This window comes from Oratosquilla oratoria, chromosome 3 (assembly GCF_046742065.1).
Source record: "Oratosquilla oratoria isolate Oo_2021 chromosome 3, ASM4674206v1, whole genome shotgun sequence".
Taxonomy (NCBI): domain Eukaryota; kingdom Metazoa; phylum Arthropoda; class Malacostraca; order Stomatopoda; family Squillidae; genus Oratosquilla; species Oratosquilla oratoria.
In genome coordinates this window covers 56,866,013-56,881,193 of record NC_134779.1, presented here as the reverse complement: position 1 = coordinate 56,881,193, position 15,181 = coordinate 56,866,013, and the positions used below count along the sequence as shown (strand labels likewise).

At 42.6% G+C, this 15,181-nt stretch overlaps 1 protein-coding gene across 1 annotated transcript in view; it reads left to right on the top strand.

Moving 5' to 3' along the window:
* The first annotated feature begins 8,797 nt into the window (after window positions 1-8,797).
* HPS1 (Hermansky-Pudlak syndrome 1 protein) overlaps window positions 8,798-15,181 on the top strand; it is a 22,217-nt gene continuing 15,833 nt past the window's right edge. Inside the window, exon 1 of the mRNA XM_076181602.1 lies at window positions 8,798-9,070. Coding sequence (XP_076037717.1) covers window positions 8,942-9,070 — 129 coding nt within the window. The 5' untranslated portion in view covers window positions 8,798-8,941. The remainder of the gene's footprint in view (window positions 9,071-15,181) is intronic.

Sequence of the window (15,181 nt, the reverse complement as noted above, 5' to 3'; positions counted from 1 at the left end):
GAGGGAATCGACAGGAGTGGGGTTGTGCCTTGGCTGGCTACCTCATGAGGAGGAAGAAGCCTTTGGTATATAGACACCAATCTTGAAGATCTCTTTTTAAACTTCATCTTGTATCTATCATCACCCAACACCCGTGTTTTCTCTGATGATGGGTCACTGTATGTTAAATTTACTTTTCTCCCCATATTCCTCTCTCCATTCCAAAACTGCTACCCAGTTTCAGTCTCTACCACCTGTATTTTTCCATGGGGACTTCAATTGCAGATATACCCTATGAGGAGACAATTAATTCCTTAGACCTGGTCTCTTTTGTAGAAGACCTATGGCCTCCAGGAAATGGGAAACAGACTCCATGCAGGTCCATAAGTCACTTAGAGAAAGAAATATTGTATTGTTGTCTGGGAATAGTTGGTGTGGGGCATTTGTTTATTATTATTTGTTTGATTCTCATTTATTATTAGTTATGTCAATTTATTATTATTTACTGTTTACCTGTTTATTATCTAACTATACCTATGCATTTATTTATTTTATTTACATTATTATTGTTTTTATTCATTCATTTATTTGTTTATCATTATTATGATTTTTTTTTTTTTTTTTTTGCATCCGACCTAGATATGGACCAAAAGGTCTCCTGTCGGCATGCTCCACCTTTGTAATCCTTTGTTCTGTGTCTTCTATGTGGTGGTCGCATCTGGGGCAGTTTGAATTTCTGACCAGGCCTATTCTTTGTTAGTGCTGTCTCAATGAGGGATGGTGACTTGATCACAGATGTGCTAGTGTAGTTCTTGTCTGGTGTGTAAGGGGCTTGTATGAGGAGACAGCCTAACAAGAGACCGGGCAGTCAGTGAATAAATTGAATTCATTATATCTATTGGGCTGATGCCCCCCTTTTACCTATTAAAGTTATTGAAGAATGGGTGAAAATAAATTAGTTTATGCATTGCCATGTTATCAGGAATAGAGACAGTGATACTGTCATATCAACAGCAGTACGAATGGCAAGATGCTCATCTTAACACACCAGGTAAATGAAAGCAAGTATGATGGATATCGTGATATCATTGCTCGGTGGACTACTGATCAACACCTCTCACCAAGACCCCTGGACATTGCAGCTGTTCAGTATAATGTAGTCAAGACGACTTACTCATATGTTATCCATATGTTGATGGATACTAACAGCATATTTTAGAAAAAAAATTGTAAATGAATTTTAGCCACAGGGCTATGTACTGTGTCTACCGTTTTTTGGTGTAATAAATTAGTTGAGGATTTTTGCTGGTCAAGTGGGTTAGAATGTCGCAATTTGCAGCGGAGATTGCGGTGACAGCAGTTCAAACCTGGGCTCTAGCAAGTTGGACCAAGGGCATAGTTGATTAAATTCCACACTACAAAGTCCTCTGTAAGGGGAACCATCCTAGCCTCCTGATAGGGGGAGTTTACGACATTAAACCAAATCAAATTAGTAAAACTAAATTCACCCCAGACCCATTTAGCCATACACCACATGGATGTCTTCTAATCAAAGCTCTATTTGTAGCAAGAGTATGGCCATACAATTAGAGAATATTAGACAAACATAACTCCAGTCCTAACACTGCCCCATGTAGACACCTTTAACAATATGCTTATGAACACTTGTGGAATTCTTGTCCATTCCCGTAGAAGAACAAGATAAGAAGGGATGCAGTCTTAAGACTGGTAGAGGAGAAAATAAGGACAGCAGGTTCCATAGGACTTGCTTTGAGTAATTACAAAATGGGATTGCTGGTCGACTTTGCTATGCTATATGTTTGGCCAGTTTTACTTTTAAAATCAGGCACATAGTCAATTCCAGTATTTTTAAGGTGATTACTCCCCCTATTCTTTCCATAGGCTTGTTATGTGTTTGACTGCCATACAATCGGATTTACAAGAATGTGACCCAATCATATAGCAAGGGAGACCTGTAATTGAGATAATAAGAATTCTGTTATCAAAGGGCCTGGTCTTATGCAACTGAATCAAATTGCCTGGCAACAAGTAGCTTACAAAGATAAGAGCCATGTGGCACAGACGGGGCTAATCTGAGAGGTGATAGAACCCAGATCTAAATGAGACCGACTGAGGATGTGTGATCACCTACATTTTAACTTGTAATATACAAGGAAAAAACGTGAACTCCAACTCCAGCTAAATATGTAATCCAACCAAACCATCACTTTCTTGTAGTTTATCCACCACTTTTGAGTGAAAAGTTAACACAAATAATACATATGAATATGATGTAACTCTGAAACTTAATTGATTGTGTCACATTTTTTTTTCTTATCTTGTCAAGATAACTTAACCCACTTTTTCACAATTCTCTTACAATTGGCTATCATGATGATCAAAGACATTGCTTCTTAAGAATTGACACCTGATAGGTTATCTTCCAATGTTGTGTCTTTGACTTTGGTCACAAAATATCTTTGAAATTTTAAGTTTGAATTTGTAGTGGTTTGGTTCGAACAAGCCAGGGAAAATGAAATTCACTTTGGTCTCTTATTCTAATCTCTTTGGTAAAACAACCACAAGTAATAGCCACTGCTTAGTGGATCTGATCAGTCGTAGCTGGACGGTGAGCCTAACGTCAGAGGCGGTGGTGTTGATGACGGCGAGGCTCGATGGGACTGCTACAAGACTGGACGAGATGTTGTTGCTGCTGCCGTGGCTATTACTATTCTGCCCTGACTGGCCGCCGCTGCCCTATTTAAGGGTCGCTCGCGGCTCAGCGTAGTTGGCAAGAGAGGTCGCTAGCCGCTCGAGAACCATTTGCTGGCTCCTGATTGGCTAGCTCATATTCACCTCTTGCCAACTATGGGAAGTGTGTGACCGCCTGTGGCTGCGTCACTACACCACTCCCCCTCTCTTCGAGAGCGGGCGTCGAGGGAGATAGGGGTCGGTTGAGTATGGAGCTGTGGAGACATAAGGTTGGGTGAGAATTGTTGCATTGCATGGTAGAGTGGGGGCGTAGGGTGGGGAGGATCTTGCGGGGTGCCGGGAACAGTTGTAGAAGGATGTGGTTGCGGGGTGGGAGAAGGAGAAGGGTTCGCTGTCGTGTGCGTGTGATCTGTATATGGTGAAGAGTCAGGGGCAGGAGGGGAGTGTTGGTTTGGAAGGGAGAGTGTTTCGGGGGGTGAGGAATGACTTGGTTCGGTGGTGAGGATGGGGTTAGGACCATGTTGTAAGATGTATTGTAGTGGCCCTGGAGGGGAGTGTTGGTTTGGAAGGGAGAGTGTTTCGGGGGGTGAGGAATGACTTGGTTCGGTGGTGAGGATGGGGTTAGGACCATGTTGTAAGATGTATTGTAGTGGCCCTGGAGGTTTGGTAGGGGGATTGATGGGGAGATGGGCCGGCTTGAGCCTGTCGATGGAGACGCTATCCGGTTTGGCACCTCGGTTGATCACGAAGTACTTTGGTGATCTGCTGAGGACTCGGAAGGGGCCGTCGTATGGGCGCTGAAGAGGAGCTCGTGTGGAGTCTTTCCTGACGAAGACGTAGTCACTTGTAGACAGGGCCGGGGGAAGGTGCTCCGGCTGTGGTTGTGGTGGACGAGGGGGTGTTGGCGAATGTGTCCTTGATGAGTTGGAGGAGGGCGTGACGATCCGGATCGCCGACGGCAGGCGTGGCAATTTCCCCAGGGAGGCGAAGGTTCTCAGCGTAAAGTAGCTGCGATGGGGAAATGTCATTGTCGACCTTAGGTGTGACGCGGATCGTGAGAAGCACCAGGGGAAGGGCGTCGACCCAGTCGCATGAGGGTTGTGCCTTCAGCGACTCCTTCAGTTGGCGGTGGAACCGTTCCACGAGTCCATTGGCTTGGGGGTGGTAAGCGGTGGTCCGGTTACGTTTGGTGCCAAGGAACTTGAGGAGGCTGGACCATAGGTCAGATTCGAACTGGGGGCCCCTATCGGTGACAATGATGTGAGGTGCGCCGAATCTGGATACCCATCCAGAGAGGAAAGCACGGGCGGTCGTCTCGGCGGATATATCCGGAAGGGGGATCGCTTCTGGCCACCTGGTGTACCTGTCGATACACGTAAGGAGGTAACGCATGTCGCGAGAAGGCGGAAGGGGCCCCACAATGTCCACATGAACTGACTGGAAACGTGCCGTTGGTGCAGGAAAACGCTGGAGTGGTGCGTGGACGTGGCGCGTAACCTTGGCCGTCTGGCAGGGGAGGCAGGTCCGGGTCCATTGTCTGACATCCTTGTTGATGCCTGGCCAGACGACTCGATCCGTGATGAGGCGTTGTGTCGCGCGGATGCCCGGATGACTGTGGTCATGGAAGGAGGAGAAGACGCCCTTACGGTGACAGGCGGGGATGTACGGACGGGGTTTGCCTGTGGAGATGTCACACCACAATGGGACGGGGTTGTTGGGAAGCTGTCTTAGCTGTAGGGATGAGGTGTCGTGCATACGTAGGAGGCGGAGTTCACCGTCGTTGTTCTGAGATGCGGCGATGCGTGCGTAGTCTATTTTGTGTTTAGGGAGGATGCAGGAGGTGATTCTAGACAAGACGTCGGATACCTGGTTATCCTCTCCCTTGATGTATTCAATGCGAGTATCAAATTGGGAGAGGAAGGACAGCTGCCGGGAGACTCTTGGGGAGTGATGGTCGGAGAATCTGTCTAGGGCATGGGCGAGTCTGTAAGGATAACGAAAGGCCGGCCTTCCAGGAAGTAAAGGAAGTGCTTGACAGCCGAGACTATGGCTAGCAGTTCCCTGTCAAAGGCGCTGTAGCGAATTTGAGGAGGGTCCAGACGTTTGGAGAAAAAGGCGATAGGCTGGAGCTGGCCGTTGATCTTCTGTTGGAGGACGGCGCCAATTGCTGTGGAGGAGGCATCAGTGGTAAGGAATGTGGGTGCGTGAGCTACTGGGTAGGACAAGCGGGCGGCTTCAGCGATTGCCGCCTTGGCTTGGTCGAATGCCTGGGTCGCTTCGGAAGACCATCTCACAGGTTTGACCGACCGCTTGGAATGGTTCTTGGTGAGGTCGTTCAAGGGAGCAAGATTTGCAGCTGCGTTGGGGATGAATCTGTGGTAATAATTGACGATTCCTAGGAATCGTCGGAGCATCTTGATGGTTGTTGGCTGTGGGAAATCTTGGATTGTGTCTACTTTCTGAGGGAGAGGATACAGACCTGCTGTTGAGATGCGGTGTCCGAGGAAGTCGAGAGATGAAACTCCGAGGAGACACTTGGACGGATGTACCCGGAGGCCATAATCTTGGAGGCGGCGGAAGAGGAGGCGGAGGTGTTGGCGGTGTTGGTCGTGGGTATCGGAGGCTACGAGGATGTCGTCGATGTAAACGGTGATGAAGTCGAAGTCTCTGAGGGCATGGTCTATGAACCTCTGGAACGTCTGGGCGGCATTCCGGAGGCCAAAGGCCATCATCTTCCACTCGAAGAGGCCGAACGGAGTGGCTATGGCTGTCTTCTGGACGTCTTCCGGCGCTACAGGGATTTGATGAAACGCCCTGACCAGGTCAATTTTGGAGAAGACCTGCTTCCCGTGAAGCTTGAAGTGGAAGTCTTGAGCGTGAGGGATGGGGTAGCGGTCGGGCTTCGTGATGCGGTTAAGTTGACGGTAGTCACCGCAAGCCCGCCATTGGTTGGGCGGTGGGGGTGGCTTGGGAACCATGTGGAGTGGTGATGCCCAAGCACTCTCCGATGGTTGGATGATGTCCTGGTCTAGGAGTTCTTGGAACTCCTGTTTGGCAGCGGCCAACTTCTCTGGGGAAAGTCGTCGAGGCTTGCTGTGTACTGGCGGTCCAGATGTCTGGATGTGGTGCATGATGTTGTGAGGGGTGGTGGTGGTGTTGGTCTTGTCTGGCGATGTTAGCTGGGGAAACTCCTGCAGGATGCGTACATAATCGCCAGCGGACTGGAGGGACGATATCTGGTGGGATTTGGCGTTAGTGGTGGTTCCCGGTATGCTTGTCGTGCCGTGGTACAAGCAGTTATCCTTGGCGCTAACTACCATATCGTAATGCTGGAGGAAGTCGTAGCCAAGAATGGGGTGCTGGACCGCTGCTATGACGAATGTCCAAGGGAACTTGACATCGTGGAGGTCCAGGACGCTGTGGTGGCTGCCGTACGTTGCAATGGGCGTACCATTGGCTGCAAGCAGGTCGTAGGATGGCCACCGTGTACCGTGGTTGGGTTCTTCCGTCGGGGGGGGTATGATGCTGACGGCTGAGCCCGTGTCTACCAGGAAAGAGAGGCCAGAGTGGCGATCACGCACTGAGAGGAGGGTGTGAGTATGGTTAGCGGGGGTAGGAGTGCTTACCGACCCCCGCGTTTGGCGTTTCCCTGCGACCAGCTGCATGGTTGTGTGCATCTGAGCGCCTTGGCTCCGAAGCGGGTATGGTACCAACAGGAGGCAGTATCCTGTCGTGGAGCGGGGCTAGGTGGTGGTTGAGGGGGGGTTCCCTTCTCGGCAAGCAACTGGTTGAGCAAGGTCTTCATGTCGGCGACTTCCTGCCGTAGTTGCTGCATACTTTGGTCACTGGCACTATATGACATGGGAATGTTTTCACTCACAGCACTATGGTCGGTAACACCTGGGTTGTCACTACACTTTGCACGAACACTATGCACTGGTTTGTGTACCGAGGTATGTCGCTGGAACAACCTATCTGCTATTTCGCAGTATTGTTCGTCGTTCTTATCGCCGGCTAGAGCTTCCAGGTGTAAGTGGAGGGCGTCCGGCATCTTGGAGAGGTGAATGGAGCGGAGGAGTTCCTTGGGCAATGACACCTTTGCCCGGGTGTTGAGGTTGGCCATACGGGTGTATAGCTGTGAGGGGGTGGTGTCGCCGAGTTCGCTCTGCTGGATATCTCGGTAGAGCTGGTCGTCAGGCCTGGCGCATAGCTTCCGTAAGGCAGTCTTGAGGGCGGCACACTTGCCTTCTTCCGGAGGAGAAGAGACGGCGTTACGGACAAGGGCGATGACGTCCGTTGGTAGAGCGGCGATGTACGCGCCGAAGGCTTGGTGGTCCGGAACGTCACCTTGAGTGGCTAAATAGGCTTCTGTGTGAAGTAGCCAGCTCTCCAAGTCACGGGAGAAACTGGGAAGTTTCACTTGTGAATTTTCCATAATCCTGGTTGTCCTTCACCGGGGTCACCAATTTGTAGTGGTTTGGTTCGAACAAGCCAGGGAAAATGAAATTCACTTTGGTCTCTTATTCTAATCTCTTTGGTAAAACCACAAGTAATAGCCACTGGTTAGTGGATCTGATCAGTCGTAGCTGGACGGTGAGCCTAACGTCAGAGGCGGTGGTGTTGATGACGGCGAGGCTCGATGGGACTGCTACAAGACTGGACGAGATGTTGTTGCTGCTGCCGTGGCTATTACTATTCTGCCCTGACTGGCCGCCGCTGCCCTATTTAAGGGTCGCTCGCGGCTCAGCGTAGTTGGCAAGAGAGGTCGCTAGCCGCTCGAGAACCATTTGCTGGCTCCTGATTGGCTAGCTCATATTCACCTCTTGCCAACTATGGGAAGTGTGTGACCGCCTGTGGCTGCGTCACTACAAATTACTTTGATTTTTTCGGGAGTAATGTGTTTTGAATCGTTATCGGATGGCTGCATTATTTGATTCGCCCTCCTCCCCCCTCAGTAAAGAGATAAGCTCTCTGATGTATTTCTATCTTCTTCTCTGGAGAGGTAGCCTCTTGTTCAATGAAAAAAATTGAGGTGCATCTGGATCCAAATGAGGATCCAGATTTTTTTTTTATACGATATTGGGCATATTTTTACCGTAGACTAGTGTATATTTTATCTGACGATGTTTGGCTGTGACGCATTTACCTAATATAACCAACATCAAAACTATTATTTCCAGATTATTTCATCTTAGCCCTGATATTTTAAATAAAAATATCTTACACATCTTACATAAAATACATTCTTCATATTCTATGAGAAAGAACGTTGTGTAATGTTACATTTTTCTTGTTCAAGGGTTATATAGATTTTTTTATTTGCGTCTCATCTCACCGAGTTGTCTCATTCTTTAATTCTCATAATGAAATTTTGCCTCTTTTTGTTTCTTACATAAAATACATTCTGTATATTCTAAGAGAAAGTACGTTGTGTAATGTTACATTTTTCTTGTTCAAGGGTTATATAGATTTTTTTTATTTGCGTCTCATCTCACCGAGTTGTCTCATTCTTTAATTCTCATAATGAAATATTGCCTCATTCTTTTTGTTTATATTAGCTTCGCATCTTATGTATTACTGTTTTCTTTGTCTAGTATGCATTTTCCATTCATAAGTTCTTCTACAAATGGTTAGTTAATTTTTGTTCCGTTTAATATTTCAATAAATATTGTCGATTTTTGGCTCCCTGGCTATGGATGATTTTGTTTTCTTTTTTTTTTTTTACAATATGCGCCTGTATGTATATTCTCTATATACTATAGTTTGTTACTTTCAGTGTGATTTTCTTTCGTCTCTGATGTCTAAAAACATGCGCACTCCAAATTGTGGAAATTACTAGATGTCATGGACTTGGTGGGGATGACATTTATTGTAGATATAGTTTTGTATTGAAATGTGTTGTCATTATTGTGCTAAATGTTTAAATAAATATTTGTAAATCTGCATAAATTTTAAGGCTTATCTTTCGTTTGAACATTTGTATCCGCGAAGACTTTACAGTAAAATTATGATTATTTCATATTTTCTTTGACCCTGAGAAAATGTAGACACGAGAAACATGTTTTTTCTTAAATAAAAAAAAAATCTTCGTCTCCTGGAGGGAGTGTACTCATACCAATCACAAGAGCAGTAGAGAAAAAGACAAGATCTCATTGGTGCATTCTGGAAGTCCCGTTTTCCTTTACACAGTTCAGATCAAAACAAGGTCTTGTCAGCTGACCGTCAGGAGCAACTTGTGTCTGAAAGCACAATGTTGGCTATTCTAGTGTTTGACCAGTTAAATGATGTTGTATATTTGAGGTGTGACGAAAAATTTGTTCGACATGTTCATTCAATGGCTGTCGCACAAGGGCTTCTGGCCGAAGCAGAAGCAGATCAGGTAAGATATGAACGTAATCCAGGTTAAGCGTGTGATGGACTAGTCTAAGGTGAAGTTTTATTGTTATTTAATACATTTTTGGGACTGTTATTTGTATCGTGATTTGAAGATGAATGATTGTATACCACGATGTACATGGGCATTTTTATTATTCAATTACAGGATGAAAATTGAATAAATGTTAGTTATTACAACTTTAATTTTTATGTTTAATTTTGAGAGGAAGGAGTGACTGACATGAAGTATATACTATATTGTCAGATGAATTTTAACTGAAGTTGTCGAGTGAATTTTAACTTAAAGCATTTCAGGTGGAATTAGTTGTAGGAAATTTATGTCAATACTCGTTTTACTAAATTACTCTCACCAAGATTCATAATTTTGTGGTTTAGTAAACTTAGTGACCTATTCAGCCTGTTGAAGATAGAATACTTGTAGAAAAGTTCTAGGAGGTTTCCAGATTATTTCATCTTTGCTATGTGGGTAATGAATTATGTCCAGCAGCTTTCATTGTTTGTCAATGAGATTTTTTGAGGGTAAATGTTCAGTTTTGTACATGGACACAATATAGTGTTAGAAAATGAATTATTGATTTTGTAAATTATAATGTATCAACATAATATCCAGTTTTCTTGACAGAAAAAAAACAATAAAGATGCTAAAAAAGATTTTGTAAGTAACAAAGTCGCACCGGATGAATGGTACACCATGTTTATTATGATAGATGCCGATGTCGAAGAAATGAAAGGATGATAAATTCGTCTAACCTAACCTAACCTAATTATTTAGTAAATCAGTACCTGTAATTAAAGGTCATCCGGGTCGTCATCATCGTCATTGTCATGGATGTTGACGGCCTGTTCAATCACTCTTTCTGATTGCTGGGTATATAGGTTTTTCATAGCTTGAAGGAATGCATGGATTTCAGCTCCATAGCATTCCTTCAAGAATATATATTTCGCAAATATATACATACATACGTATACCAAGGCTTTTTCCCCCTTACAAGGGAGGTAGCCAAAAAGGGAAAGGCATAAAATCATTTCCACCCATTCCATCCCTGAATACACTCCACACCCCTCCACCCTCCCTCTTATCTGAGCACCTCCTGGATGACGGGTCATCCCTGCACCCTGTCCACTGCCCTGGGTCAGAAGCAGTGTCACCAGACACAGCACATCCACAGCAAAGCCGCTTCATTAAATCGGTGACCCCTTCTCTCTGTCCCCCCATTGCATAAAAGGAGAGGATGAGGAGAAATCCCTTCGGGCCGCGTCAAATTTTGCTCACACATACTACCTCACCCCCCATCCCCGCCCATTCCACCTCATGCAATCACATCATCCATGCTGAGGCCTCTTCTTCCTCATCTTCTCCCTGAACCTTTTCAGAACAGTAAGGTAATATTCCTTACCGACGGTTTGACCCTGAGGAACCCATTCAATGTGAATGAGCCCCTGGGAGTCAAAGAAAGGAATGACCATGGCCTTCTCTTGCAACCTGCTCATCTTTGCCTTTTTGGGTCTGGGGGAGGTCGCATGCTTCCACATGAGGATGTCAGCATCAGTTAATGAGGTTGTTCTTTGTTAGCTTTACTAATAGTGCTTCACAGATACTGTTTCAAAATTGTAGCAATACCTCAAAGTCTATGTTCTCATGTAGAAAAAGACATACCCTCCTATGGGATGTACCTATTTTATCAGCTCTAATCAATACATAATCTTTAAGCTGGATTTCTTCATCACTAATTTCATTGTGCAAGTGTGTTTCAGTCAGTGCAATGAAGACTGTACGATGATTAGTGATATCCTTTAGTAGACTGAGTTTGCTTTTATCAGTTCCACCTTTTCTTAAAGTTCCATGGACATTTACATGCATGAAATTGTTGTAATCTGAACATTCCAAGTGATCTGACCAAGATAATTCACTTTCATGGTTGTCTGAGGAGGTATATGGGTCATAACTGAGTTCCTTTGGTGTTGGTTCATAAAATGTACCAGCACTGGCACTTGTTTCCCCGAACTGATGGGGTACCAGGTTAGCCTCTGTAGTGTCCGAGATTGGTGCATTAGTTGCTGTATTAGAATATTCAAAGTGGATCACATTTCCTTCAGGGCTCCTAAAAAAGCTTCTTGTGGCTGGATTGGTTTTTGCCTTTTTGTTACTGCTGGTTGGCTGGCTGGTGTTCTTGTTTGTGTACTTTCATGGGGTTGCCCCCTGCTGTTGTTTTCAGTGGTTCTCTGTCTGTTTGTGCTACTTGGATGAAAGAATTTACAAGATCTCGTGTTGCCCGGAACTTGTCTGCAGAGTTTAGGATGGAAATATGTGCAATCTGATTTTGCACAGTTTCCTTTAATGAAATTGAAACATAATTTAGGGTGTACGTACCTGCATTGATAATCAGACTTTCCATGTTTACACCTATGTTGCAGATAAAATTTACAGTTTATTGATTTGGTTATATTTGCACTTATCTTTGTTACAGTGCACTGGTACTTGTAACCTGCTCAGTCTGCAATATAGCAGTAGAAAATTAGATATTAATTTTGTAAATTATAATACATCAACATAATATACTTTTTCTTGGCAGAAAGCAATAACAGAAAAAGTTGCTAAAAGCGATACTCAAACGAACGTAGCCACTGGAACTGCTTGAGATACAGTCTTTGTTTTTGTAGATGCAGAGGTCAAAAAAGTTAGTGTGATAAATTTGTCTATTCTAACTTACCTAACCTAACCTAACCTGCATTTAGTAATGCATTACCTGGAGTTCTAGAGGTCGTTAGAGTCGTCTTCTTCAACCTCCGAATCTATCAAAACAAAGATCATCTCAAGGAATCGCCATGACTGTTCATTTGTGTATTGCTTTTACCAACGTTTTCTGTTATTGATTTTTGCCAAGAAAAATGTATATTACATTAATGTATTATAATTTACAAAATAGATATTCAATTTTCTATTGCTATATCATGTAGGTGTGCACTTCTAAAAAAAAAAATACCATAAATTGTTAGTTAAGAAGTGTAGATTACTACCAAGCCACAAAGTTATTTGTTCAAAAACACAATTTCTTCCCTCATTTCTCTGGTGTTAAAGGGAGCAAAATAATGTGCTTTTTGACAGATGTGTTCTCAATAGGACCCCATATTTTGTCCAAACAAGTCTGGAAGAACACTTAATTTGGAAAATACAGTAGAGTCTCGGATCTTGACAAAAAAACATAATTTTTTGCTTCAGTAGTTGACCAAAATATTAGTTCTTGACCAACCTGAATAGGGAAAAATGGAAAATAGAGGGATTCAATTTTTTTTGGGAATGTATCACCATGATAAATCGGTATCCAGTAGATCACTAAACTTGATTTAGTCCTCAACCAATTTGGTTATGAAACAGTTTTCTAGAATGAATTGTGGTCAAGATCAAGAAATGAGGCTTTACTGTAACAATCTATGTCATCCTGAATATTTACCATTATATTCATATCTGTCCCACTTTCTTTTGTTTAGTGCAGTAGTTCCCAAGCTAGAAGGGGTTGTTAACCCCCTCAGGAGGTCAGCAGGGGTGAATCAGTCTGCTCAAGTTTAAGATATTGCAAGTAAAGACATACACAAACACACACATGTTGGACTGACAGCGAAGATTGGAACTCTGGGGGGAAAAAAATAATATATTTGTGGATTACAGTGATGAGGGAGTGCCTGTGTTGTATTAGTAGAGAAGGGGAAAGCTCGTGGTGTAGTGGACAGGTGAAGAAAAATGAGAAGAGGGGACATTATTGAGGAAAATGGAAGAAAATGAAGGGGACGAATGGGCACCGGATGTCAAAAGGGGTGTCAACAAAAGGTGTGCAAATCACACAGACGAGTTAGAACAGGGGAGCAGAGGTATTAAAAGTAGAAATATAGATAATAGCAGCTCAATGGAAAGAGAAGATAATTACTTTTATGGATTTAAGGAGGGAGGGGATGACAACCTCCCTCGAATAGTAAGTCTTGAGGAGAAACTAAAAAAAAAAAGAATTAATGAAGCATGGGAGGTTAGGTTTAAACAACACTAGTTACACAAAAAGTTGATAAACTAGAAGAACTAAAGAAGGAGAATCGAAATCTAAAGAAATAGAAGAATTAAAAAGACAGTTAAAAGAAGTAAAGGATGAGAATGAGGAATTAAAGAGGATTAATAAAGAGAATAAAGAGTCAATAGCAAAAAAAGGTAAGTGGTTGGAGAAAAGTCCAAGAGAACAACAAAAGTTAATTTAGAGATATAGTGAAACAACAGATGAATGACCGAACTAAGGACACAGTTATTAAAGTGATGAGAGAGAAGGAGAATATAGCAAGAGACTTAGCAGATAAAAAGAAATGTATAATTATATTAGGGATGGAAGAGAAGCATAATCCAAATAGGACTACAAGAGTAAAGGAGGAGAAAGAAAAGGTAAACAAGGTATTAAAAGTAGTTCAAGAAGATGAACAAGAAATAGGGAAAGAAATTGAAGAAATATATAGACTAGGGAAATACAATATAGATAAGACCAGACCAATTAAGGTTAAATTCAGGTCACAAACAACAGCAGAGAATATCTTATATAAAAAAAAAAAAAACTGGGAAACTAGCAAAAAGTAATCAGTATAAACAGGTATGGGTAAAAAGAGAGATGAATAAAGAGGAAAGAGAGGAAGAGAAAACAAAAAGAACAGAACTAAGGAAAAAATGAGAACAGAACAGTCAAAGAGAAATTCTATTGGAGAGTAGTGGATATGAAAGTTAGGAAATGGTTCATAGCAGAGACAAATGGAAGGGAAACAGAAAACAGGATGGAGGTAACAGAAAATTAAAGGTGTCTTTCACAAATATAGATGGCTTAGTAACAGGCTTGAATTAACTGAATGATTACCTGAAGGAAAAAGAACCGGACATAATGGGAATTGTAGAGACAAGATTGAAAGGTCCATTACCACCCAACAGTGTAGGATATGGTGCATATAATTATTGGATTAGAAACAGAGAAGTAAAACAAGGTGGTGGAGTTATGTTCCTGACTAAGAAGGATATAAATGTGAGGAATGTTACATATGGAAAGGATAGAGATGATTATGATGGAAATAGAGGACAGGGACAAGAAGAGCAGGAAGTTTGTGGTAAATTATATGCCTCCTAAAACGGCTTCTTGGGAAGAGAGAGAACCCAAAAATATGTCGGAAAACACAATAATAACACTAAATAAGATAATGGGAGATGGAGGAAGAAAAGTTATGATGGGTGACTTTAATTGTAAAGAAATCTGCTGGGAAGAGATGACAGTGAAGGGTGGAGACAACCTATGGGGAAATGTACTACTTGATATGATTATAGAACATACAATGACGCAATGGATACAAGAGAATATTAGGTATAGAAATGAGAAAGAACCATCGAGACTGAACCTAATAATCACATCAGAATATAAAATAGTAGACAAGATTGAATATAAGACACCAATAAGTAAAAGTGACCACATATTGGTTGAACTGGAACTAAATGAGGAAAAATACATGGAAAAAACGAACAATATAGAAAGGGAAGATTGATGTATGGAAAAAAAATTATAAAATAGAATTCTTTCAAAAAGCAGACTGGGAAAGGATACACAAGGAGGAAACAACAGTAGAAGAGAAATGGAATATTTTGACAAAAATTTATAAAGGAGTGGAAAAGTATGTGCCAAGACAAAAACAAGAAAAAGTATATGTAAAGTGTTGGTACAACAAAAGCTGTAGGGAGTTAAAAAACCAAAGGGATACAGCTTGGATAAAATGGAAGAAAGACAAAAGACCTGAAAAATGGAAAATATTTACTAGTTATAGAAATGAATATGTACAAGTGCGCAGAGAAGATTTGTAAACAACAAACTGAAAAACAAACAATTAGTGAAACTACGACAAGGAGGGGTTGAATACACAGAGGAAACAGAAATGGCAGAAATTATGAACAAGCATTTTAAATCAGTGTTTACGAGGGAGAACATACAACTTAAAGATGTCGAGTGGGAGAAAATCCCCCCCCCCCCCTATGAAAGAGATGGGTGTAACAAGGAAATAGATTCAATTTGGAAGTAGGTAGAAACAACTT